Below are 24,977 nucleotides of genomic sequence, written 5' to 3' on the forward strand. Positions count from 1 at the left end.
GAAGTTTCATTCTCAGACCTGCAGGCCTTTAATCAATGTCAAATGCTAATCTGGATGCTTTGTGAGAGAGGATGTACAGAAAGGAAACAGTCTAAATGAAACTATTCCAGGCCAAAAAGACAATGACAAAAACAAAGAAACAAGTGGGGGAAAAAAAAAAAAGCAAAAAACAAAGCCATTAGGAATATGTCATACGTTGACTGTGGATGAGAACAGTTGAATTAACTTCTGCCTATTTGTATATCCTTACAAAGTTAATGAATTAACTTAACAAAACACTCATATTCCACATTTAGTCAGAAATATCTTCTTTTTAATTACAATAGGACCTGCAGTCACATGCATAAATATTGGTGCAATAAAATACATTTCCATTGACTGCTGGCAATTGACATAAAATTGTGCTCCCTCGTGTATTTAAGACCTTCAGCCAGCTGAACATGCTGTTTCAAGAAGTAAAACAAAACTGCTCTTTAAACATGCCCCTTCACCCTCCCTCCCCTTTTATATAGTCAAATTAAAATAGAAGGAAGAAAAATGAGAGGAGAGAGAGAGAGAGAGAGACAGAGAGAGAGAGAGGTAGTCTGAAGACAAAATATCACAAGGGAAGTACTGTCGGGAATAACTCTTCCCAAACAGAAAAGTTCAATGAAAAAGCATCATCTTAAAAATGGCGTATGAGAAGACTCGAAACTTAAGTGTTCAAATGGCTCTTTTTTGAAAATCCAACCTGATCAAATAAATAATGATCATGATTTTCAGTCATAAAAGAGCACATTTTGCAGTTCACTCCTGTGTTCTTGTTCGAGGTATATGTATGTGCTTTCCAAGTTATTTAGGATCACCTAAATGTATTTAGGACCATGAGATACTACTTGTCTCAACCTTTGAGGACAGAAAGTGGAAGACACCCCGTCACGGCTGGTGATGTGGTGGAGTTGTTATCTGAAGTCTTTAGCAGAGATGCTTAACCATTTTTCATGAGTGTTTGGGTCTCATTCTTCATGACCAGCACATCAGCTGTGTATCCCATGGTCCTAGGTGCTGGGATATCCTGAGGTTTTATAGAGAATTGGAAAGACTGAATTTTAAATCCAGTTTGCAGTATCTTTACCCACTTGGGTAAATATGGCTCTGAGGAACATGGTTAGTGGGCATGGTGGTGATGGGTTGGGAGTTGGACTAGATGATCTTATCGGCCTTTTCAAACCTTAAAGATTCTACAATTCTATCTTTTATTATTTATTGCAAAAGGGGAAAATGTTTCATTTTGAAATGGCTATGCAATTAAGACCCTAACAATTAGCAAAGAAAGCATAATATAGAATTTATCAATTAAAAAAACTTAAAAATCCAATCTGTTTGGGATTGACACAGTATAATTAAATATTACGTTTGTTCCTGAAAAGGTATCAGCATAGTGAGCTCATTAATTCCAAAGTAAACCTTTCATTCTGGCCTGCCTACAACCACCCTTTCTGCAAAGGCTCTGTTTAGTAGATGCCCAGGTGGCACTCACACATTTATTCCACTATAGAAGGAGACTTGACATGTTCTTATCACTTGAATACAAATAAATACGAATATTTGGAGTTATATAACTTCCTAAGGAAGCTTAATTCTTCATATTTTTCTTATTCTTTCATATTCTTATTCATATTCTTATTCATACATATTCATAATATGTATGACTTTAGGTCTCACGTGACATCATATAATGTTTAGCCTAGAAATGGACCAAACTCTGACCTTCATCTATCAGAGGATATTTGGCCCAAAACTGTGATTACAGCAAAATCTGACAGAAATACAGGAGCAGATAATGAGACCAGAGATTAAAGCAGGTTTGTAAAATGCACTGAATCAAAATTAAGAGAAAAAAATAAGAAAAAAAAAATCAGAAACAAAAACTATATATCCTCTAAATGTTTTATTTATGTTTATTTTTTTTTAAATTGCCATTATCCCAGACTTTTTAGCTCTCATAAACATGAATGTTGCCTAAAAGCTATTAAAGATAAGTGATCAGAAGATAACTAAAGATGAGTACATAGTAATTCTGGGGGAAGAAACAGCAACTTCCTTTGCTTGAGGCATCTACATTTACAAGTAAAGCATGGGTTTTGGCTCGTGAAGCCTTTTTGAAGCTATCTATATGCCTAGGTGCTTGTGTTCCCCACAGTGCTAGGTGCTGAAGGTATGAATTAAGTGTTAATCTTACTAAGGCATCCATACAGCTTGACTTAAATAATGCTTTAAATCTGAAATAACTGACCTGGCAGTAGTTCTTAATTACAGCCTAGCTGCTGAGATTATTAAACCAGTACCATGGCATCCGTGCAGCCAGTTTCCATTTGCAGCACATCTGCAGCTAATCAAATCATCCCGGGCACCCCATGCTGCTTTACAACCCCAACCAGGTTAACTGAGGTGGAATAATTGAAGCTAATTGTTGCAGTACAGACAAGCCATGGGTAGATTTAAACATTAGGGCATTACAGCACCATGTAATTATGCTAGAGGGCACTCATAATTCATTCTGAGCCATAATATATCTTGGCATTTGTGTAACATATCAAGGCACTGTGCCAAAAGTAACTTCCAAGGAGTGCTGTGAGGTAGGTGTGTACATCAATCCCTGTTTTACAGATGAGGAAACTGAGGCAAGAAGGTGTTTGACCCAGATCGTAGCAGGAGCCTGTGTTAAAGGATGACACTGAAATCAAGATCTGAAAGTTATTCTCCTTGAAAAAAGCCAGTCCATACATATATATAGGGCTTTTTTAATCTATGTGTGTGCGTGCTGGTGAATCGTGGATGTGGCTTTTTATTTTTAAGATCAAAGCTTGCTTTCTCATTCTAAAATCCTAAGATAAAAATGTATCACTTTAAGGCTGTAAGCAGAGCATACAAAGGGCCAAATCTCCATCCTTGGCTCTCATCTGCAGTGCCTATATAGTAACAGAGCATTCAGTAACAGACTGAGCTGTAGTGACACTGGAACCCCATGGGTTTAACAACATAAGATCACTATGGAGATTTTTGTTTTGCTTTTCCTAGCCATCACTTATTTGCTAGCCTCTGGGAGCTTTACTCCTTTGTCTCTAAGAAGTATTGTGGAGTATTGCAGCGATGTCTGCAAACACTCTGCCTCCTCCATGGTGTTACACATCTCCAAGGAAACTCGTTTCAGAAGATAGGTCTTGCCACTGACCTATCTTCACAGCTCAGGGGGGATAGCTCAGAGGGGAATAGGCTGAATGGGAACAAGAAAGTGGAAGTGATTTGTCTGTGGCAGGAGACGGACAAAGTCTGTCTTGCGGCACCTGCAACCAGCTGTCAAGACTTTTTGTCCAGACACTTGTCTGCATGAGTCCACGCATATTTCATGAGATTCTGAAAGTCAGCTATTTCATTTCCAGCATGCAGCTCAACAAATGCTGCGAATTCTCCAAGAGTGTTTACCCTCCAGACCGTTCCATTTTGCTTCTAACGATCATTTTGATTTCTATGATCATGCACAGAATTTTGTTTTCTCTGAGAATGTTCTCCGAAAACATATATCCTACTGTTCAATAAAGATGTGTTCCTGCAAAGTTTAATCATTACATTGTGAAAAATTTTCCTATGAGAATCAACGTAATGGAGGGGATGCATTCAGGGACCTGTGGAATACACGGCATGGGGGATGGAGAGGTAGGAACAAAATCACTGAGTTTTTTCAGAGTAAATGCTGGATTTCTGGAACAGATAAACTTTCTAAAACCTGTCAGCTCCATCACCTGTGAGACTACCCTTGATTCCCTGTTTTATCACCCTTTACTTGTTGTAAGTCTTCAGGGAGACACAGCAAAAACTACCGCAGTTTCAGTCTCACAATCTGAGATCTAAAGAACTGAATGACATGAATGGTTGCTGCATGTTCAGCCTTGCCAACTCATCCAGGAGAATGAACTTGGGAATATTTCACATTGCATGTTCTTGTTGCCTCTCCCTGAACACCTATATCTTCATTATCATTATCTTCTCCCTCACGGAAAAAGAGATCATTCAAGTGTAATGGGAAGCAAAACAGTGCAATGACGATGGTTGTCTGGTAAGGGAATTGAGAGGATGTGCTGGAGAAACAAGGAATAAATAGGTTATTGCTACAGGAACATCTCGAAAATGAGCTTTCAGAAACCACATTGCAGAGAAATAGGTTTTGATATCACTGGTGGTGACACCCAACCAGGAAAACATAGCCATCACCATGGGTCTTATTTGACTAATTACCAATGGCAGTTTTGAATAGTTGCTATCAATGAAAAGTTTGAAACAAATTTCAGCTGTTCACAAATTATGGAAGAACGTAAGTAGATTTTTGAGATGACTGAAATCTGTTTATGGACAATCTGGGTAGGGTGAGTGCTCTGGATGAGGGATACACTGTGAATTATAGTTGTTCAGCTCTTGCTGAACTGAATAGTCTGGAAGTCTCTTAGGATTTAAAGCAAGCCGAACAGCTGACAATCTTGCCAGAATTCAAGTGCGGTTTTATAATATCTGTTTCAATAGGCTGAACTGGATCACTCTCAGTAGCAATTATGTGTTTCACCAAGCATCTGGAAGCTTCATTGATGTTTATATTTTCCTGCAAGTGAAAGAGAAAGAGGTTGATTAGTCAATATCAATTGCACTATCCTGCATATTTCCTGAATATAATTAAACTTTTCTCTGGGCAACATCAAAAGTTTACTTTCCTTAATAAACAGCTTTTAAAAATTGACTCTACTAAATAATGCTTACTGTAGCGTGTGTTTTTTTTTCTTTAAAATTAGTTAGGTTTTGATGTATTTTATCACAAAGAATCTTTTATGATTCTATGATTCCATGATTCTATGGCAAGAGATTGAAACTCACTGCTGATATGGAATATCACAGACTCACAGAATTGTAGGGGTTGGAAGGGACCTCCAGAGATCATCGAGTCCAACCCCCCTGCCAAAGCAGGTTCCCTACAGCAGGTCGCACAGGTAGGCATCCAGGCAGGTCTTGAACATCTCCAGAGAAGGAGACTCCACCACCTCCCTGGGCAGCCTGTTCCAGTGCTCCGTCACCTCACTGTAAAAAAGTTCCTTCGCACATTTGTGCAGAACTTCCTATGCTGCAGTTTCCGGCCGTTTCCCCTTGTCCTGTCTCCACTCACCACTGAAAAGAGTCCGTCCTCGCCACTCTGCCCCCCACACCTCAGATATTTATAGACCTGGATCAGGTCCCCTCTCAGTCTTCTTTTCTCAAGGCTGAACAGACCCAGTTCACTCAGCCTTTCTTCATAGGAGAGATGCTCCAGGCCCTTCACCATTTTTGTGGCCCTCCGCTGGACTCTTTCCAAGAGATCCCTGTCTTTTTTGTACTGGGGAGCCCAGAACTATCAGATCACCCACCAACAATATATATATATATGTAAATCCATGTACAAATATATGTGTGTGTTGATGCATACACACATACTTCTCTTGCTCCAAGAAAATGATATATTATTTACAATTTAAGAATGACCCACATTTCCAAGTTGTGCCTGAGGCTTTCTGTACTGAGACCATAGCCACCCACAACACAATGCCATGAAGTCCACCTTCAAAAAATGCTCAGCATCAATGCAGCAACAGTAACAAAATAGCCTGCATAATTTAATGTGAAACACTTTGTTTGTGCATGTGTTCAAAAAAGTCAGATGAGATGTTTAAGTATGAGTGTTTATCTATAAAAAATAAACTGAAGTGTATGTGTGTGTTTCAATAGGGATGATGCAATTACATGAAAGATCATAGAATCATAGAATGACCTGGGTTGAAAAGGAACACAATGATCATCTAATTTCAACACCCCTGCTATGTGCACAAGACCAGGCTGCCCAGAGCCATATCCAGCCTGGAAATCAAAAATCAAAGCAATAGATTCTGTGAGGCTGATTTCTAATCCCCTTGCAATCTATTGTAAAGCTCCACAAACTCCGCTGTGAGCCTCACTTTTGCACCACAGTAAAGAATTGAAGTCTGTGTATGTAACTGAAAATGCTAATTAGTGCCAACAATTCAAAGCATTCTTCAACTGAACAACTGAATTTAAACATCTGCATTTTGTCCTATAAAGAATATCCATTGGTTGTAAAAAAAAAAAAAAAAAAAGAAATCTTTAGACAAGCCATTTGCACAGTAACGCCTGAAAAGTAAAAAAGAGCTGAGAATCAGGTCTGCACTGAGCTGTCAAAGGGCCACAGTATCACATGGTTCTCTGGGACCAGACAAGCAAATTCCTTAGGCAGGCACCAAAAGTCTTTTTCAAGACACCGTGAAATTTTCTTAGAAAAAAGCAGGTGATGAGAAATGTCTCAGAGCTGCTTAGTGAGCTAACGATAAAAATAACGATAAAACAGGATTACTAAATGTGAAAAAAGCCATGAGTCCTTCCCATCATGTTTTCTGTTATTGACTGACTGGTAAGCACTTCATTTAGCTATGTGCTGCTTCTCTTCTGGGATGGCAGCACATAATTTTTCAAGAATGCCTTAGTGACACTCTGAGATTGTGCCCAAATCCATTGATGTTGACATGTATTAACAGCAATCCACTTTGTCAGAGACATAAGATCAACATTTTATCCGAGTGGGAAAGAGGAACTGACCCTAAGCCCACAGAGACATAACATGGGTGTAGGTGACCATCTCTTATCCTCACTGATGCTAGACGAAATTCAGGTGCTTGAAACTAGAAATTCAGAAAGAAAGGCAATGCTGTTCTACCTCAACTAGAACTCAAACCAAATCAAAATCAGATTATTAAACCTTCTTTTTGCTTTTCTGGAAGAAAGCCAAAACTGAACATGTGAATATTGTTTTGACATAAAAATTCAAAATATTTAGTTTGGGAAAAATTAAAATGTTTTTTCTGCATTGCTCTTTCTCCTTTTTAATGAAATGATTTACCAAAGTCAACTCATCTTTCTGATTTCTTTGCTAGTTGCATTTTAGATTGAGTCTATTGTTTCACAGATCTACTGATTATTATAAGGTTTATGCTGGGCTCCCACCATTCCACTTGGATAACTCTTGATTTTCAGTTCATGTTCACCTTACTCTCTGCCAGAGTACCAACTCTGCAAATTGCATTTCCAGCCACACTACCAATTTTCTGCTCTTGGTTCTGAATTACTGGAAAGGAACAAATTCCATGGCAAGGGAGGTTGGAACTGGATGATCATAAGGTCCTTTCCAACCTAAGCCATTCTGCAATTCTATGCAGTGATGAAAGGAATAAAAGGTCCCACCCACAGTGTGTCCTGGTTCGATCATATTATCATCCAGCTTTTGGCCCAGTGACTCCTGAATGAAAGTGTATTTGAATGGTCCAAACTGTGTAGTTGAAAATTTCTGCCAGATGACAAGGGAGCAAAAGAGGAAGGGTGACCTCTACAGCCAGCACTACTGCTCTTAAGTTTGTATCCAACTCTAGCCTCTAGCTTCTAGCTGACTTTCAGAACCTCCCATGGTTCAGATGACAGCTGGAATGTGGTACAGGTGAGAAGCAGCACACTAAATCACTCTCTGCAAGGAGTCTGTGTTCATGCCACCAAAGCAGCTCTATGCCTTGACCATCCCCCTTCTGATGCTGTTGTTGCCTTTTGTTATAACCCTAATCATTGCCCCAGTTCTGTTGACCAGACGTTGCTTGATTCTGATCTATCTAATGAAATATTGATTTCTGCACCTCTCCTCCTACAGCGTAGGGGAAAAAAACCTAACTAACTAAATAAATAAATAAAAGAAAAAAGTCAATACTCTCCTAGGGAGAAAAGCAGCTGCAGAGAGTAGGAGGTGATCTGCTATCCAAACAGACACCCAGGGATCTGACAATTTCAGTGAAGAGGAGGTGTTGGAAAGCAATCTAGGAAAGGACAGAGAAAAAGGAGCAGGTGCAAATCCATCCAGCCAATACAAAGAAAAAATAATCAAGATGTAAGACCCGACAGAGAGGAATAATCACAGACACCCTGCTGATCATACTGAAACATGGACACAGACCCATTAAGCCTAAAAATAAAATTATGTTTGAAAAAAAAAGATATATATATATGAGAGAAAACAGTAAAATGTCATTCTATGTAGAAATGATTTAACTGTTGCCACTATTATACATTTTGTTCTACATGAAACACCAAAAGAATCATGATGACTGCTGCAGATCACCTTCCCTTCAAATTGTACAACTGTGAGAAAAACAGGTTCGTGCTACCCTGGATGGTGAACTGGATGAAGGGCAGAACTCAAAGTGTCACAGCGAATGGGGATACATCTGACTGGCAGCTGGTCACCAATGGTGTTCCCTAAGGCTCTATTCTGAAGTTACATCTATTCAGCACTTTATCAGTGATCTGGGTGCAGGAGTTGAATGCATCCTTAGCAAGTTTGTTGATGACACTAAGCCGGGAGGTGCTGTTGGGTCCCTGTAGGGATGAGAAGATTTGCAGTGGGATCTGCAGATTGGAGAGTTGGGCAGTCAAAAACTGCATGAAGTGCAAGGAAGCAAAATGCTGGGTGCTGCATCTGGGATGGAGAACTGACAGATATGGGCATAGATAAGGTGATGAGTGGCTGGAGAGCTCAGGAGGAAGGGACATGGGGCTAATGGTGACAGCAGGGACAACACAAGACAGCAGCATGGCTTAGCAATCAAGAGGGCAAACTGATGACCAGATGTGAGAACAGCAGTAAGAAGTACCAAAGGAGGTTCTGACTAGACATTCTTTACCATGAGGGGGGTCAGACACTGTAACAGGCTTCCTGGAGAAGTGATTGATGCCCCATGCCTATCAGTGTTCAAAAGGCACTTGAGCAATGCCCTCATTAATGTGCTTTGACTTTTGATCAGCACTGAAGTAGCCTTTCAGTTGGATTAGGTAATCTTTGAAGATCCCTTCCAACTGAACTACTCTGTTATAACAACATGTGTGCAAGCATATCTGCCAAACAAGGGCACTTGGTACATCTAAAGCATCGCCAGTTAGAGATGTGAACCCTAAACTGGACCTGGATGGGAACCCTACTGGAGATGAAGAAAATCAGCTTCTCATAAGTAAGCATTTGCAAATTCCAGAACACCTTGGTATTATGTGGAACTCAGTGTCAACCACATAGTTTTCCCATTTTCTTTCTATCATGCAATAAAATCCAGGAGCAGAGATAAAGCTTTAAAGACCTTTTAATCTGCACTTCTCTGGAGCAACCAATTTGAGGAAATGGCTACACAAACTCCCTTATCAGAGCTCCCTTGCAAAGTGCTGGCAGCAAAGACTTATTAAGATGTGCTGTATCACCATGGTTGGGTTTCTAGGAAAACATAACAGCACAAGTTAAAAAGCATCCAGGTGCATGATCATGAAGCTCACAGATGTGAACTGCCTTGACTGCACTACCAAGAAAAAGATAATTTCTGGAACTGAATTGTTAGAGCTCATTGAATATGCTACAGTAAGAAACCTTCTCATCAGAAGCAGATCAAGTGTGGATTCAGGGCAGTCTGCCTGAAGAAAGGCTGGTTGCAGTCAGAGACATTGCCAGCCCCCAGGGCTGAGGAATAAGAGCAGTATGTCCTAACCCAGACCTCAGCCAAAGGCTCCGTTAGATATAAGATTTTCCTAAACTGAGCAACTTGATTGTTTGGAATAAAAAATTACGAGTTTTCTTTTTGGAGGGAAATGTCAAAATGTCCAGGTTTATGTAAGAGGTAGATATAAGTAAACACATGAAACTGCATCTGAACACAAAGAACAATTTCTTACTGTGGGAATGACTGAACATTGGCACAGGTTGCTCAAAGAAGCTGGGGACTGTCCAAATTCAGAGATCTTCGCAACCCTACTGGACTCCATCATGGGCCACCTGCTCTAGATGCCCCTGCTTGAGCAAGATGTCAGGTATGATAGGTATGACCACAGGAAGCCCCTTTTTCAACAGTTCTGTGATTCTGTGAATGTACTGCTTTTGAACCAGCACTAAGCAATATATTTCATCACAGTGATCCAGAGAGCTATTGGATAGATCTGATGCCTGTTGTGTGCTCTGAAGCAATTCTTCTTTTAGTTCCAGGGAACAAAATCAACAATGTATTCCACATACGCATACATATATATATATATATACATATATATGACTGTATATCTGAACTGAAATCTGTAGAAATGTCAGCCTCACATCTTGGTTTATGGCAGAAGCCGAAGTATTTTCTGTGGTTCTACGCAGTGAGATGGATTAGATTTTGAGAGGGGGGCAAATTAAAAAGACAATGTAAGGAGCAATACATTACTCATTGGACGAGTCTGGGTCAGAGAATAGAGTGACTTTCTGAAAGGTTATCCAGCAGAATAGTGGCAAAGAGGACTCTTGATGTGCCCAGTGTTTGGTAGCTAAGTTCTATACAAGCTGCAGGAAGGACACATTATTACCTACCTTTCCTAATGAAGGAAAGATGATACTACTTTCTCCAGATCCAAATAAGATGTGTCCAAGTAGTCTAGAGTAAAGGTCTCAGACATCAGTGTGCAAGACCCTGTTGGTAAGAATCTGAAAAGCTTGCCTGCTAGACCTTCTGGGCAATGTGGACAAAATTTTAATGGCTTTTTACCTAATTCTGATGCTGACAGCAGGATTATAGCATGGAATGAGGGACTCAAGCATAATCATAACACAGCTATGGAAGAAGTAAGATTTTTAAATTCACTTCTGAATCAGGTATTTTAAACACACTCCGTTTTGCCTGATTTGTCTGTTCTGACGAATGGTTCCATTTTCATTATGAAGTGATAATAAGCTTAACATTGATGCTATTTTAATCCAAGTTAAAAACTTTCATCTTTGAACAGGAAACATTGGCAAGGATGGTTTAAAGTCTCAAAAAAGTGAGTGGACTTCTCAGTTACGCTAGTGACATGCTGGATAATTACACGTGTTACAGGAATTAGAAATTTTCCTCCTTTATAAAAACACATTTTTCACAATATTATACAATATCATATCATAGAATGGTTGGGTAGGAAGGGGCCTTAAAGCCCATCCAGTTGCAACCCTCCACCATGGGTTGGTTGTCAGCTACCAGCTCAGGCTTCCCAGGGCCCATCTAACCTGGTCTTGAGCACCTCCAGTGCTGGAGCACCCACAGCTCTCTGGGCAGCCTCTGCTAGTGCCTCAGTACCTTCTGAGTAAAGAATTTTCTCTTAACATCCATTCTAAATCTCCCCTCTTTCAATGCAATTCATTAAATAATTTCCTATTTGATATGAGCGAACCAAAGACGCATGTAAAAGACACCAGGTTCTCTACTGGACTTACAATATATAAAACAGGACTATATTGCACTGTGCTGTTGCCCAACAAGGTTCTTCTTACATGAGAATCTGTCAATGTAAGTTTCACCTTTGTTGGGAGCTGAAGATTGGAAAAGGTTGAATGTTTCCTTTAGATTAATGTAAGAATCCAGGCTAACATAAGAGAGTACATTAGGTGGCTCAAATGATTTATATTAAAGTTGTTAAGAAAAACGGCACCAGGGAATAGTACAGTGATGTTTTTGGTGTAATATTCCAGTGTTATAGAAAAAAATTTCAAACCATTGACAGCATAAAATATGGTAGGTACATACACAGCTTGCAAGGCAACCAGAACTAAAAGATGCATTTTTATAAATAATCACCTTTGTTTTTCCAAAACGCATAAATCATATTCAGTTTGTTATGAAGGTGATAGCATTTCCAAGCATGCTGGCAGCAAACCTCTGGAGACCTAATTATTCCAGGATACCCCAGAAAGAGTTATTATTTATTTGAACTGCTAAAACTGCTAGCTGCAATATGATGACTTCTCTGTCAGTGTTATTCCACTTCAGAAAAGAGTTTCTGTTTTCTATAGCAACCATAGGCAGGTTTTTATTTTCCCCAGTCCCAAGTTCTATTATTTAATATGCCCTAGGCTGAAAGAATACTGGATATATGCTACAACTAAAATTTTAAAATAATAGTTATAAGAACTTCTGTTCAGTAAAAAAAAAAAAAAAAAAAGACCAAATGGGGAAATTATTGTGGTCTAATTCACCATAAGTATTGTGATTTCACTGTCCTTAGTGTGACTACTTTGCTTTGAATCATTTAGAGCCTACAATTCTGGATGAAGATCAGATATGGAGATCTTAGAATATCAGACCCTAGCCTGTATCTTCAAAACATAGTTCGATAAAAGGAATGGGGGCCTCAATTCTCACTTCTCCCCTCAATGGCTATTGAAGACAAGTTTTGTCATAGTTGGATTACTTTATATTCCAACATGACTTCAGTGGTAAGCAGAGGACTGCTTGGCCAGCAGTTATTCCTAAGCCAAATAAAGTAAGAATCTAGATAATTATTGTTTCTAAATAACTCAAAAACTTAAGCCTATTTGGCTTATAGAAACTTAGTCTGAATTTTCCTCTTTTGAGACATCTTTTAATTATCCTTTGCATTTCCACAATTCTGCCCAAGACAAGCCAGCCTCCATCACCATGCCACCTTTGAAATTGTTTGTACATGTCACTAGAAATGTGTTGCTCTCAAGAGGTGAACAGATTGGAATTGATTTCTAGAACTCATAGGTTAAAGATCAGTGACCAGCTGCTGATGCAAAACAAAAACTCGAATAATGAAACCTCTGTTCCTCAATCAAGAGCTATCCTGTACCTCTGTTCCATCAAATTCATGTTATCTCTGTAAACCTTATAGATCCAAGCATTTTAAACCAATCTGCTGTACATTTCTTCCCAGGCTTTTTGTTTGTTTGTTTGTTTGTTTTTTGGTGGTGGTGAGTTTACCACTAGACCTTGAGTTTTTAGTGAATTGATTCTTGTCCCCAAGAAATGCAGACTCATGTACATGCCAGGAATGAAGAATAAGTAGTTCTGAACAAAATAGCCACACACAACATCATAGGCTCCATATCAATTATGACGAGATATTTCATGTTATTTGTTACCTGAAAGGCAGATGGACACCTGACAGAATACGAAAAAGGGCCAGAACATGTAATTCTTTTGCAAAAAATAATTTGTCCTGATAAATTCCCCCGGCTCTCTAAATCTTCTACTTGCAGCTGCTATTCCAAATGCTTTGCTCCCCAGGTTTTCCTTTTCTCCTGGAATAATTAACTTTCTGCCATAATTATCATGAAGAACCCGATGTAAGAGATCTCAGTCTCTCAGTTAAACCAGAACTAAACACAATTCACAGCAAATATTTGTTTGTCCTATAGAGGAACACTGGCTTCTAGTGGCTTCATCCAGCACAAATCAGCAGGAATGAAATGAACCCTATTCGTAGAGAAAGATAATTGTCTCATGGACACAGACCAAAGTGTTTCCCTGAAGACAGCACTTTGAAAAGTGACTACTTTGAAGGCCATTCAGTAGGAACAAGGAGACACTGACTACAATGATGTTTTAGCCCACAGCTCATAAAGTGCTTGAAGCAGTTACCTGCTGTTACTTCTGCTAACTATAAGTGAGCCTTCCTTTAAGTATTAATACTTTAGAAGATGTCCAGATGCCAAGAAAAGTAAAATGCAAGCATATCATCCAAAAATTCTTAAGTAACTTTCATGAAGTGTTCATACAAACTGAATACAAAATTTTGTCTTTCAGTCTGCTAAAAATTTTGGCCAAGTCAGAGCCAAATTGTTTGTATTTAAAATATCCAGATGTCTTCCCGGGCTGTTAATGATGAGAGCAGTTTTCATAATCAGAGAATATAATAAACATAACATCCATTGAGAAGTTGTGTTTAAATCATTATTTTGCAATCAAGTTTCTATTAGAAATCGTTGTCATGACAGAAATAAAATAATAAAAATAGTGAAAATTTAGGTTCCAGCAACTTGAAATTAATTGGATACAATTGCTGGTGATAGGAATCACAATATGAGATTTCCTATCTTCTTATTGAATGTGATAGAAAAAAATTGGTCGCATTGTGATAGAAACTACACAAATATAATAAGTGTGTAAATCATATAAGCTAATTTTAGACAGGTATAGGGAGGATATAGAGAGTTAAGATCTCTTGACAGTAAATGGAGAGCTAGTATTCCTTTTAGGGAGATGTGCCCAATTCAGGACGATACAGAAAGGTACATTTTTCTTCATTTACTCTGGGAGGTGTCTAGACAGCCACATCACAGGCTTCTCACTCTGCTTCAAAAGAGTTAGAGGAAAAATGTGATGCAAGGCACTGAGATGAAAATATAATTGGAACTTAGGTATGTGGGGACAACATATTTATTCAAAAACATCCATTCAGCATCAGAAGGGGTCAAGCACTCCTCTCCTCAGTTCTGTGAATATGAGCCAAAATTGGAGGCAGACAAAAGGCTGGAAATGCAAAGCAGATTTATAGATAAAGAGTTGAGGAAAAAGGCTCTATTTAAAAGACTAAACATACTGAAAGCTTTCGAAAATACAGTGGTGGGGGTATTTGTACTGCGTATTTATTTATTCTTGGTCACATCCTTTCTTTATAAACAGAAATCTTGTTGAGGTATCTAGAGGCAGAAGCTTTTCATAATTCCTGCACGGTAACCTTACTAAAGTTTACTGCATTTTTGGAATACAGCTTTTACAGATACTATCACAATTTCTTGGGTCCCTTATTCAAATTAAACTACATGAATGGAAAGTCCCAAGGTTATGACAATCTTTCACAAACTATAACAATATGCAGGTGTCATATAGTCAAATAGGGTTTTTGAGACAGTTCCCTTTCATAGAACCTCAGTCTTAGTATGTCAGCTCTGCAAATTTTTACGTAGTGAAGTTGTATGAGAAACCTCAAATTGATGTATGGGAGTCATGACCTGGATATATGTTTTTTTCGCTCTAAACATACCAGTGCCTTTTTGATTTTAATCTTGAGTTTCTTACAGTCACCCATAAAATCCGCACCAAGGCAAAGAACTGAACAAAAGAGAAGCTCATTCAGCAGCTTCAGTACTCTTCTCCTCCCTGGTTACGTTGACTTTTCTGAAAAGGTCATTGAGATTGAGAGTTAGACTTAGACTACTATGAGTGCTACCATGGATTGGCTTTCTGGAATTTTACACAATGAAGCTCTTGTCTCAGATCAGATTTCTAAGGGACAGTGGTTGTATAAATATTTAGAGACAACACTGAATGCAAGAATTATGGAAAAAAAATTTCATATCCTTGCATCTTACCAAAAGTCATCTTCTTCCCTAGGCTATTACAGAGTATGTTGTTGTCCAGTTGTACATTTGCTGCTGGTCTATAATCTTAAGAGAAGTTGCATTTCATATCATTGCATATAATTTCTTTTGGAATAAAACACCTAAGGAAAATACAAATTACCACAGAAGGCTTTTTGAATTTGCAAATTTACCATTAATTAAATCCACCAAAATAGAAGCAATGCAAGTTAGACATTTCAACTCTGTGAGCTATTTTGGGAACGAATTTCTCTGCACAAAGACAAACATTTAAAAAGAAATTGAAACATTACCTTGGCTGATGTTTCAAACCAGCCCACGAACCCATTTTCCTTGCAGAACTGATCCATCTTGATGCCGTTGTTCATAAGAACGTCTATTCCCTGGTCACATTTGTTTGCTAAGAGGACTGTTGGCACAGGTTTGCCGTTTGGAAGAACAAGCTTAGAGTCCAAGTCTTCTTTCCATTTTGTCACAGCTTCGAATGTTGCAGGTCTTGTAACATCAAAGACAATAAATGCTCCCATGGCCTCTCTGTAATAGACCCTGGTCATGTTTCCAAATCTTTCCTGACCTGTGGTTATGAATGTGGGAAGAAAAAAACAAAAACAACTTGTAAATATCATTGCTTCCAACCTAAGTATTTCACATAGCACATTTTCTAGTGCAACACTATTGAAGTTAGAGCTTGATTTCGTAAGTCTGACACCTCTGGAAAGCTATTACTTGTCTAAATAAGTGCAACTACAGTGCTAGACTCATTTGTATGAGAATGAAAGTATAGCAAGAAAAAGGAGTTAGAGGAGTTTTAAAGCAAGCATGCAAGGAAATGTAATAACAGCATGACAAGCTTGAACTTCAGTCTTATTAAGTGGCCAGATTTCTGTGGAAAGTACATGGTTCTTGATACACTTCATAGGATTTTAAACAAGAGTCACAAAAGATCTAGGTACGAGATTTGAAGCTCCTTGACACTACATTATTATTTGGGAAATATCTAAAGCAGTTGATCTCCTCATGCATGAAAGTCCTGCATATTTTCAACCATATCTTAACTAAGCTCTTGAGCTACACTAGACATTAGATTCATTATGAACTTAATTACTGGTGATGCAAAGCATAAAAGTGAGAAAGGTGGATTTAAAACCTTACAGAAGTGGAAAGCATTATCAGAAGCAGCACAGCAACAGAAATACAAAGAACTATATTGCTCCAGTAAGAGGTGGGAGAAGAGGTTTCACACTAGATTTGTTTAGAAATTTTATGGCTTTATTTGCTGAATTCAAAGGATTTTATGGAAATATATTTAGAGACAAGGATTTTTTGTTGTATTTGTGGGGTTTTTTTTGTGAGAAAAAAGGTAACATTAGGTTTCAGTGTAGAAATGTCTCAAATTTAATGTGATTAACAGTGAAAAAAAGTCAATGATGTTAAGATGCAATATATTGGTGATAAGGGTTTTGTTAATATGTATGCTATTTTCACAGGAAAATTGAAAAAAAAAAAAACATTCCAAAAATACACAGCATTTTCCTTGAAGTGAAAAGAATAGAATTTCCATTGATCTTTATTGCCAAGCTGTGACCCAAAAATGAACAACTGTAAATACCCCAAACATCTAACAATTACTGCAATCCTTAAGCAAGACAGGCATTGTATTTAATCATAAGCTTCCACAGCTGGGAAAAAAAGCTGTGAAAATAGACAGTGCACCATGGAAACCTGTTTCTAGCCTTATTTTCTGGATGCATGTAGTTATGAGTAGGTTACGAAGACAAGAAGATTGCCAGTTTGTCTCAGCTCTGGGAGATTAGCTGTGGAGGCTTTATGTGATTAAATGCGCTGTCAAATGTAAAGCTGGAATGAGACCTGGGCTTCTAGAACATGTATTTAATGGAAATGGCACTGACCAGGAAGATTTAGGGCCTGCCCTTGGAATTTACTGAATGCACATCATGGAGACAATACCACCTATTTGTATTCATCTTTGGTTTTATGCAGTAGTTGTTCCAGCAATGGCAAGGTCTTTTGAAGGACACAGAAGCCAATTTGTATCTGACTTCCCCAAATTAATCTTTTTTTTTTTTTTTTTCCTTAAACAAACACTGCTCTCCATTGATAAAGCAAGATATAAATATAAAAAAATCTAGAAAATATAAGGTCATATTGAAAATTTCATATGGTTATCTTTATTAAAATGTCTTATGATTCCTATCAGAAGGGAAAATCAGATTCATGGCTAAGTCATGTGCTATTCCGCAATTTCCTTGTTGAGAAAACGTTTTTCATCTACTAGAAGGTATACGCAAAAAAAGACAGAAATCTGATTAACATCTCAGTGAGGTCAAAAACAACAAATACAGTTTGTTTTTGATGCATTGCAGTAATACTTGTTACTTTTCATGTAAATTTCTTACATTGCAGATGTGATGTAGATACAAGAATAACTGAACTCGGACCTTACATATTGTGTAAGTTGTTGTGACACAATTCTCTAAGGTAGGTGGGATGTTTTGTTACAGAACATGCACTGAATCATTAATTTACAGCATATAAATTATGCATCGCAAGGAGGAAGGAAAGGCTCCGAAGATGTGTTCTTCTGTCTAATAGTGGCTCATAAAACACTGACAAATTCTACGACACCAATTTCTTCTCCTACTTTCAACTGCCTTTGTGGATACGCAGGTTTTTCATTCCACAGAAAAGCCCCTGTACCTGTGAAAGTTGCTTTCTGCAGGCAAAGTGAACTCACCAACCTCAATTAGAAATCAATTCAATGAAATGAAAGAAGCGGATGGCTGAATAAAGTGTCTAACCCCTTTTTAAAATGATCTTCTTCCCTATCAGCTGCAATTAATATATGAACGTATTTGGCACAAAGACATTATGAAACTTTGAAAGTAAATGGTTTGTAACCACATACTTTTAGTATTATATCATTTGCGTAATAGGTTTACTTTTATTTAAGCTGAAATGCAAAGCTGGAAAGGGAACTCTGTCGGTGCTGTGCTTGCAGTGCAAAATATTGTTTTAGCATCCAGGAAGACTTTTTTTCCAAAGGTCCCACTTTATGTGAGCAAACAGTTATCTTAATAGATGAGGTTCCTAAAACCATTTCCTTTTGCAGAATTACTCACAAAAATAGGCACTGTTTGATGTATTAAAGGTGTCAGAATGCGGCCTCAGGTTTTCAGCAGCACAATGGCACAGGCAGTAATTACGTTAGAAAATAGATCAACCATTAGGTATTCACTGGAATCTCACAGGCAGTCTTAAACATTAGAACATGCTTTATAGCAAGAATCTGGGACAGGTGGGTTTTGCTTTTAATGGGAAGAACCAGAAACCTGTTAAACCTTTTGTGTGGATCACTGGACTTTGCTGCACCTCTTGCAAGACCACTGTGCGGCATCTGGCATCAAACCCCACAAGTCTGATGATTTTGGTGCAGTGCGATGGTGGTCTCCATTGAGATTCACCAGCCCCAACTTCATTCATGAACATTCACTGACTGTATCAAAGACTAGGTCTATTTTTAGTCAGAGACTGAGAAAAGATACCCAGAGGGCATCTTCTCGGCCCGGATAGTCACTTACAAGGTCACATAAGCTTCCCCGTGGAGGCAAAGCAGCACAACCTAGGAATTGACAAACTTGAAACCAGGAAAATATCAACAACACAAATCTGGTGATCCTTATGGGTCCGTTCCAATTCGGGACATTTTATGATTTTATAAGTCGGTTTATTTGACACCCTGGTGAGCTGAAAAATAGTAGCTAACACTCAGCTGATTCAGTAAAAGATGCCTAATTGTTAAACCAGACAAATTTTGATCCACTTTGAAGTGATCCCAAACAGATGAAGGTGCTAAAGCAACAAGATTTCCATTCAAAAGAAGGATTTGCTTTCTAAATTGTACTTGTCCATACTGATATCAGAGGCACCTCTGCAGCAAGGTATCATTTAATTTAATAAGCTTAAAGCTATCAACACCTGAACTTTTATAGCTTATATAAATGCACTCTACAGAAGAATAAGTTGCAGAACTCTGCAATCTCCACAAGCCACTATCATCTTTGATAAAGTTATAAAAACTAATGAGAAAGTGCTAGTATCTAAAAAATAGCTTAGATAAAAATTGATTAAAACCGTCTAACGCCCAGTTTTACAATGATTTTCACTTCTTGCCACTATCCCTCATCCTACAAGGGGAAAGCTGGGATCCAGTGATCTTTACCCAAAACTGAGAAGCTAGAAACTGTGCAAAAGATTTAAATGCTTTTTATCTTCCACTTCAAAGCACCTCTCAGAATTTTCACCCCTGAAGTCAAGTCATTGTCTTTGTAGAAGCAGGACTGAAACTTAGCCAAAAGGCACCCTGCATGTGGCATGCCAAAATGTAGAAAAGCAACCTATGGGCTGGATCAGGCCCTCAGATCCCATCAAATCACAGCTGAAATAAAACCATCAGAGTGAAGGACATATTTATGATTGTAGAACAGTAATTTCAAGGTAACTTAGCCTGGAAATCACCATGACTATCTTATTTATGCATATGTACTGCAATCTTCAGCAGGCACTGAAAGCTTAAACCACTGAGGATACACTGTGCTTTGCGTTAGTGAATGGTCTTGTTACTCCTCCTGGAGTACAACAGTCCCAGCAAATTTACAACTACTAAGTCATGTGACTATATCTATGCAAATACTGTTGCTTCTGAAGGTGGAAATTGCAGGGAAAGCAATTAAATTGGTCTTTTGTCATTGGTATTGCCTGATGTCTCTAATGCAGTGGACCAAGTTTATGAGTCGAGATCCAGCTTTGTAAAAGCAAATCAACATGTATTTGTTAACTGTGAATAATGCAGCCCACACATGCATAGCAGGAGGGATAACGACAGTGTTGAAATGGTTCTGAAAAAGAAAGTGGTGAGGGGAAGGCTGTGAGTGCTGCTTTCTGCCCCATGCCTCTCCCAGAGAGCTGCTGCCTGCAATAAGTCTACAGCTAAATGGGCACAACACATGGACAACAGCACAGAGGGGAGCCTTACAGAGAACTGAATAGCAAAGACGTCTGGACGTGTTGTCTGCAATAGGTGGTTTCTTCTGCAGAGCTACCCCAGAGAGAAGGGAGAAGCTACCCCCAGAGAGGAGGGAAGACAGTGATCCTGTCTTTTAAGAGCCTTGTTCAAAATATGACTGTTTCCTTTAAAGCTTCCCTTCTAAAAACCTCTCCTGACAAATTTAAAGGATGCTCATACAGAGGTAACAGTTTAAAAACAAACAAACAAACAAAAAAACCAACAGAACAAAACAAAAGCCAGAGGAACAAGATTTCAAGATATTTCAGACAGCAGTAGAGGTGATGGCATATTTCAAGAAGTACAGGAATACCACAGCAGGTTTTTTGGGACATTCAGTGAAATAAAATTGAGATGAAATTAAAGACAAGGAGAATGTTACCATGTGTAGCTATTCTTATATCTGTGATCAGAGGTAAAATTGGTAAAATTTGGTGGCTAGAGAGCACCACTCCAAGCATGAAATCATCAGGTATATTCTTACTAATAATACACATAAGCTTCACATTAATTTTACTCAAAATATTTTTGATGAAATTATTTCTAAATTTTTAAACAATTTACTGCCCACTGATGCAAACAACGAAGTGTAAGTAAGAATCATGCTTGGTGGCAATGTTGACTGTACAAAGGGAGAGATAAGAATGTGAGAGATGCAGAAATATCTGATATATATAGATATGCACACATATATATTCATATAGAAGTACAGACACAAAACGATATTGACATGTTTGCACCATTATCTTCAATGTAAAAATGCCCTAAATGCTAAGCCAACATCCTTAAGCTTGGTTAAAGAGAGAAAACGCATTTGTATCCAACATCTTTATCAAGCGGAATCAAGTGTACCCTCAGCAAATTTGTTGATGTCACCAAGTGAGTGGTGCAGTTGACAGAACAGAAGGAAGTGGCTGATTTAGTGGTTGGCAATCCTGCCCATATCAGGGAGAATAAAATTAGATAATCTTTAAGATCCCTTCCAACCCAAGCTATTCCATGATTCTATGATTTGTTTCAAGTTATGGATACCAAATTGTACCTAACAGGTATTTGATGGAAGGTTGTACATTCAGAGAACAATTACTTGATCTTCTAAAGTGGTGGTAGGTACTAAAAAAAATGCTGCCATTGATTTGCCACCCTTGAAAGGGTTGCTCAGCAGCCACTTCACACTCAAATAGGAAGCTACTCTTTGGACTACAATTCTGTGAAGGAATGACATCCAGATGGAGCTGGCCAGGCTTAAAAAAAAATGGGTCCATGAGATCCTAATTAGGTTTAACAAGGTCAATTGCAAGGTGTTGCACCTGGGTTGGAGCAATCCCAGATGTGAGTACAGACTGGGAGAACTCCTTGACAGAAGCCCTACAGAGCAGGACTTAAGGTTCAGGTGCATGAAAAGCTGAGCGTGAGCCAGCAGTGTGCTCTTGCAACCCAGAAGGCCAATAGCATCCTGGGCTGCATCAACAAAGGAGTAGCAGCAGGGAGAGGGAGGTGGTTGTCTCCCTTTATTCTGCTCTCATGAGGCCCCATCTGGAGTACTGCATCTAGGCCTGGGGCCCCCAGTACAGGAAGGAGCTGCTGGAGTGGATCCAGAGGAGGGCCACAGGGATGATCAGATGAGTGGAGCACCTCTCTTGTGAAGAAAGGTTGAGGGAACTGGGCTTGTTGAATCTGAAGAAGAGAAGGCTCCGGGGAGACCTCATTGCAACCTTCCAGTTCTTGAAGGGAACTTATAAGCAGGAAAGGGAATGACTTTTTACGTGGTTTAATAGTGATAGGACAAAGGGGAATGGCTTTAAACTAAAAGAGGGGAAATTTAGGTTAGCTGTTAGGAAAAAATTATTTACTGTGGGGATGGGAGGCACTGGCACAGGCCGCCCAGAAAAGCTGTGGATGCCCCATCCCTGGAGGTGCTCAAAGCCAGGTCGGATGGGCCCTGAGCAGCCTGAGATGGAGGTGGCAACAAACCCATGGCAGGACGTTGGAACTGAGTGGGCTTTATGTTTCCTTCCTACCCATTTTGTGATTCTATGATAATTTTTATCCTCAAAGCTGAACATGACATAGTAATAAGGATTCTAGCAAAAGACAGAGGTTGCTCCTACCCTATATATCTGTGCTTTGCAAGTGATGACAAATGACAGCCACAAAAGGACAAAGTACTTCCACTCCCACCATATACCCAATCAGTTTCACTTCACTATCATTTTTAAACGCTTTTTTTCCCTCATCAGTCAGATCCATTATTATAACTCCACGCTGCTCTGAATGGAGAGTGTTACCTGCAGAACTTATTTTCTGTGTACAGCCATCAACAGCTACAGCTCCTTACACAGAAGTCATTAAAACTGAGACAGCACTCTGTTTATTACCGGCCACTGTCTTGACCTTCACAGAGATGCTCTGAATTGAGCAATTCATATGAAATTTAGTACTGTGCTGTAATTCTCTCTGTCATGTGTGATAACTCAGAAAGCATGCTAGTCATTCAGTATACTACAACTCAGTGTAATTGCTTCTGCAGCCTGACTGAAAGCTACATCATATGATCTGCCAGCACATGATTAGTAGTGTAATAAATCTCTGAAACAAAGCATGCAAAATACACTCTTTAAGTCCCTAATGCATTCAGAATTTACTATTAGAAGTGGGTTTTTTTCCTCCCACACAAAAAAATGTTGATGGATGTATACATATTCATCATTACAATCACTGATGAGCAGTAAAAGCAATGCTTTCCCCATTATTCTGATTCGTGATATGGAATACTGGACATGGGCTTATTTAGAACCATAGAGCCCCAAAACTCTATGGTTGTGTAAAAAGGCTGAGGGTATGCACAAAGCAGCACTGTTGCATAAGTTTTAGTACCTCGGTGCCAAATTCAGTGCTCAGATACGAGTCAGCTAACTGTGGAAGAAAGGCACACCCTCCATGAATATGAATGTTAAGAATTTTCCTATTTCAGTAGTTTTACTCAGCACAACACCATACTAGAACCCTGAACCCACAGGCTGGCACAGCTGCCTAAAACTGCACCTTCATTCCTTACTTAATGAACACAGTGTCTTAATTTAGAGTTTTAAAGATGCCCTCCTTTCAGCTGCAAGCCGTCGTGTTTTTGCTGAACTTGGATTCTCATGTATGCTACGTGAGGAAGGATTACTTACTGCATGCAAAATATGCCATACACAGCTTTTATTTTGCCCACTGACTCAAAAATCCTTCAACTCTAGGAAGGGAGTTGGCAAAAAGTAAAAGCTGTAGTTTTAATTGGAAGACAAATATAAAAAAAAAAAACACTGACTATAACAATGCCAATTCCTATTTTTAATAATGTAAATATGCAATTATAGAGATGGACTTCTTTATTCTTTTTCTCCCCAGCCATCTCCCCCTCCCCCAAGATTAAATTACCTTTTTTTTTTTTTTTTTTTTTGCTTGATGTTAGATTCTTTATTCTAGGCTAAAGTAAAATTAAAATAAAGTAGTGTATTCTTGGAGGACAAGTAAATCTGACCAAATACATTTTAACCACCAGAAGTCTGGCCAAATGTAAACAATTTTCAAATGGCTGCGGAAGTTTTTACATTTTATTGGGCACAAGAAATGTGGAAGAGAGAGGAAAGGAAGGAAAAAAAACGTATTGTGATCAAAGTGACACCAGGATTTTTTTTGTTTTGTTATTTTATAACTATAAAAATCACATTAGCCATCTTACTGAATCCCTCATCTCTTCCACTAACTTAACTAGATGAGCAAAAAATTCCTGTCAACCTCTCTCCCATCCCAGAGATCTGTGAGTCCAATGATGTGGCAGTTGCAGGGAAGAGTCAGAGCACCTGGAGAGAGGAGTCCATGTCCCCATACAGGTCTGAGGGCTTGAGAAACAAATCAGGCAGGACAAGTTTTGCTCTGACATCCCTTGTTTATGCATCTGCTGGCTTTGTGGCAACTCCAAAATCTCAAACTACCTTAAAGTTCTCTCTCACCACAAAGGCAATTTAAAGACTGGTACAAACAAATACGTATCTATATTTTGTCTATAGTCTCTAGATGTTTTAGGAACAGGGTTTCCTTCTGTACTTACCTGCAATATCCCAGAGCTGCAGCCGTACCACAGTCTCAGCATCCCAACTGAGGACCTTCAAGGCAAAGTCCACCCCAATGGTGGCCCGGTAGTGGGGGGAGAAGTTCTGGTGGACATAGCGCTTGATGATGCTAGTTTTGCCCACTCCCAGGTCCCCTATCACCAGCAGCTTGTAGAGGTGCTCCTTCTGGTTGTGCTTCTGCATCTTTCCTGTTGCAGTGGCTGCTCCCTGCGAACTGATTGCATGCTCTGCCCCAGGAATCCTGCCAGCCTGAGGGGAGAGAGGGAGTGAGTAGCTGGGGAGGGAAGAGGGGAAGGGAGGGAGGTGGAGGCTGCTTAGCGTTGTCCGGAAGCAGGATCACCAGATCCTGCAGGCAGCCCTGCCGGGAGATGGAGGAAGCAAAGACTTTTCTGGGAGAAAAGTCACCCAGAAAGTTTAGGAGGTACGCATGTAAAGGTCAGCATGAGGTGTGTCTGAGATTAGTCTGCCTGCTGAAAACTTCACAGGAAAATCACTGTCGCAG

General features: G+C 39.1%; 1 protein-coding gene across 1 annotated transcript; it reads right to left on the reverse strand.

Moving 5' to 3' along the window:
* Positions 1-1,961: 1,961 nt before the first annotated feature.
* Positions 1,962-24,724, reverse strand: RAB38 (RAB38, member RAS oncogene family). Its single transcript, XM_042835402.1, has 3 exons — positions 24,454-24,724; positions 15,568-15,848; positions 1,962-4,633 (listed from the first exon to the last, which is right to left on the reverse strand). The coding sequence occupies exons 1-3, from the start codon at positions 24,656-24,658 to the stop codon at positions 4,481-4,483; spliced, it is 639 nt and encodes a 212-aa protein (XP_042691336.1). The 5' UTR covers positions 24,659-24,724; the 3' UTR covers positions 1,962-4,480.
* Positions 24,725-24,977: the final 253 nt, after the last annotated feature.

Source organism: Centrocercus urophasianus, unplaced genomic scaffold (genome assembly GCF_019232065.1).
Source record: "Centrocercus urophasianus isolate 14NV4802_14NV808 unplaced genomic scaffold, USGS_Curo_1.0 seq_1, whole genome shotgun sequence".
NCBI classification, from domain to species: domain Eukaryota; kingdom Metazoa; phylum Chordata; class Aves; order Galliformes; family Phasianidae; genus Centrocercus; species Centrocercus urophasianus.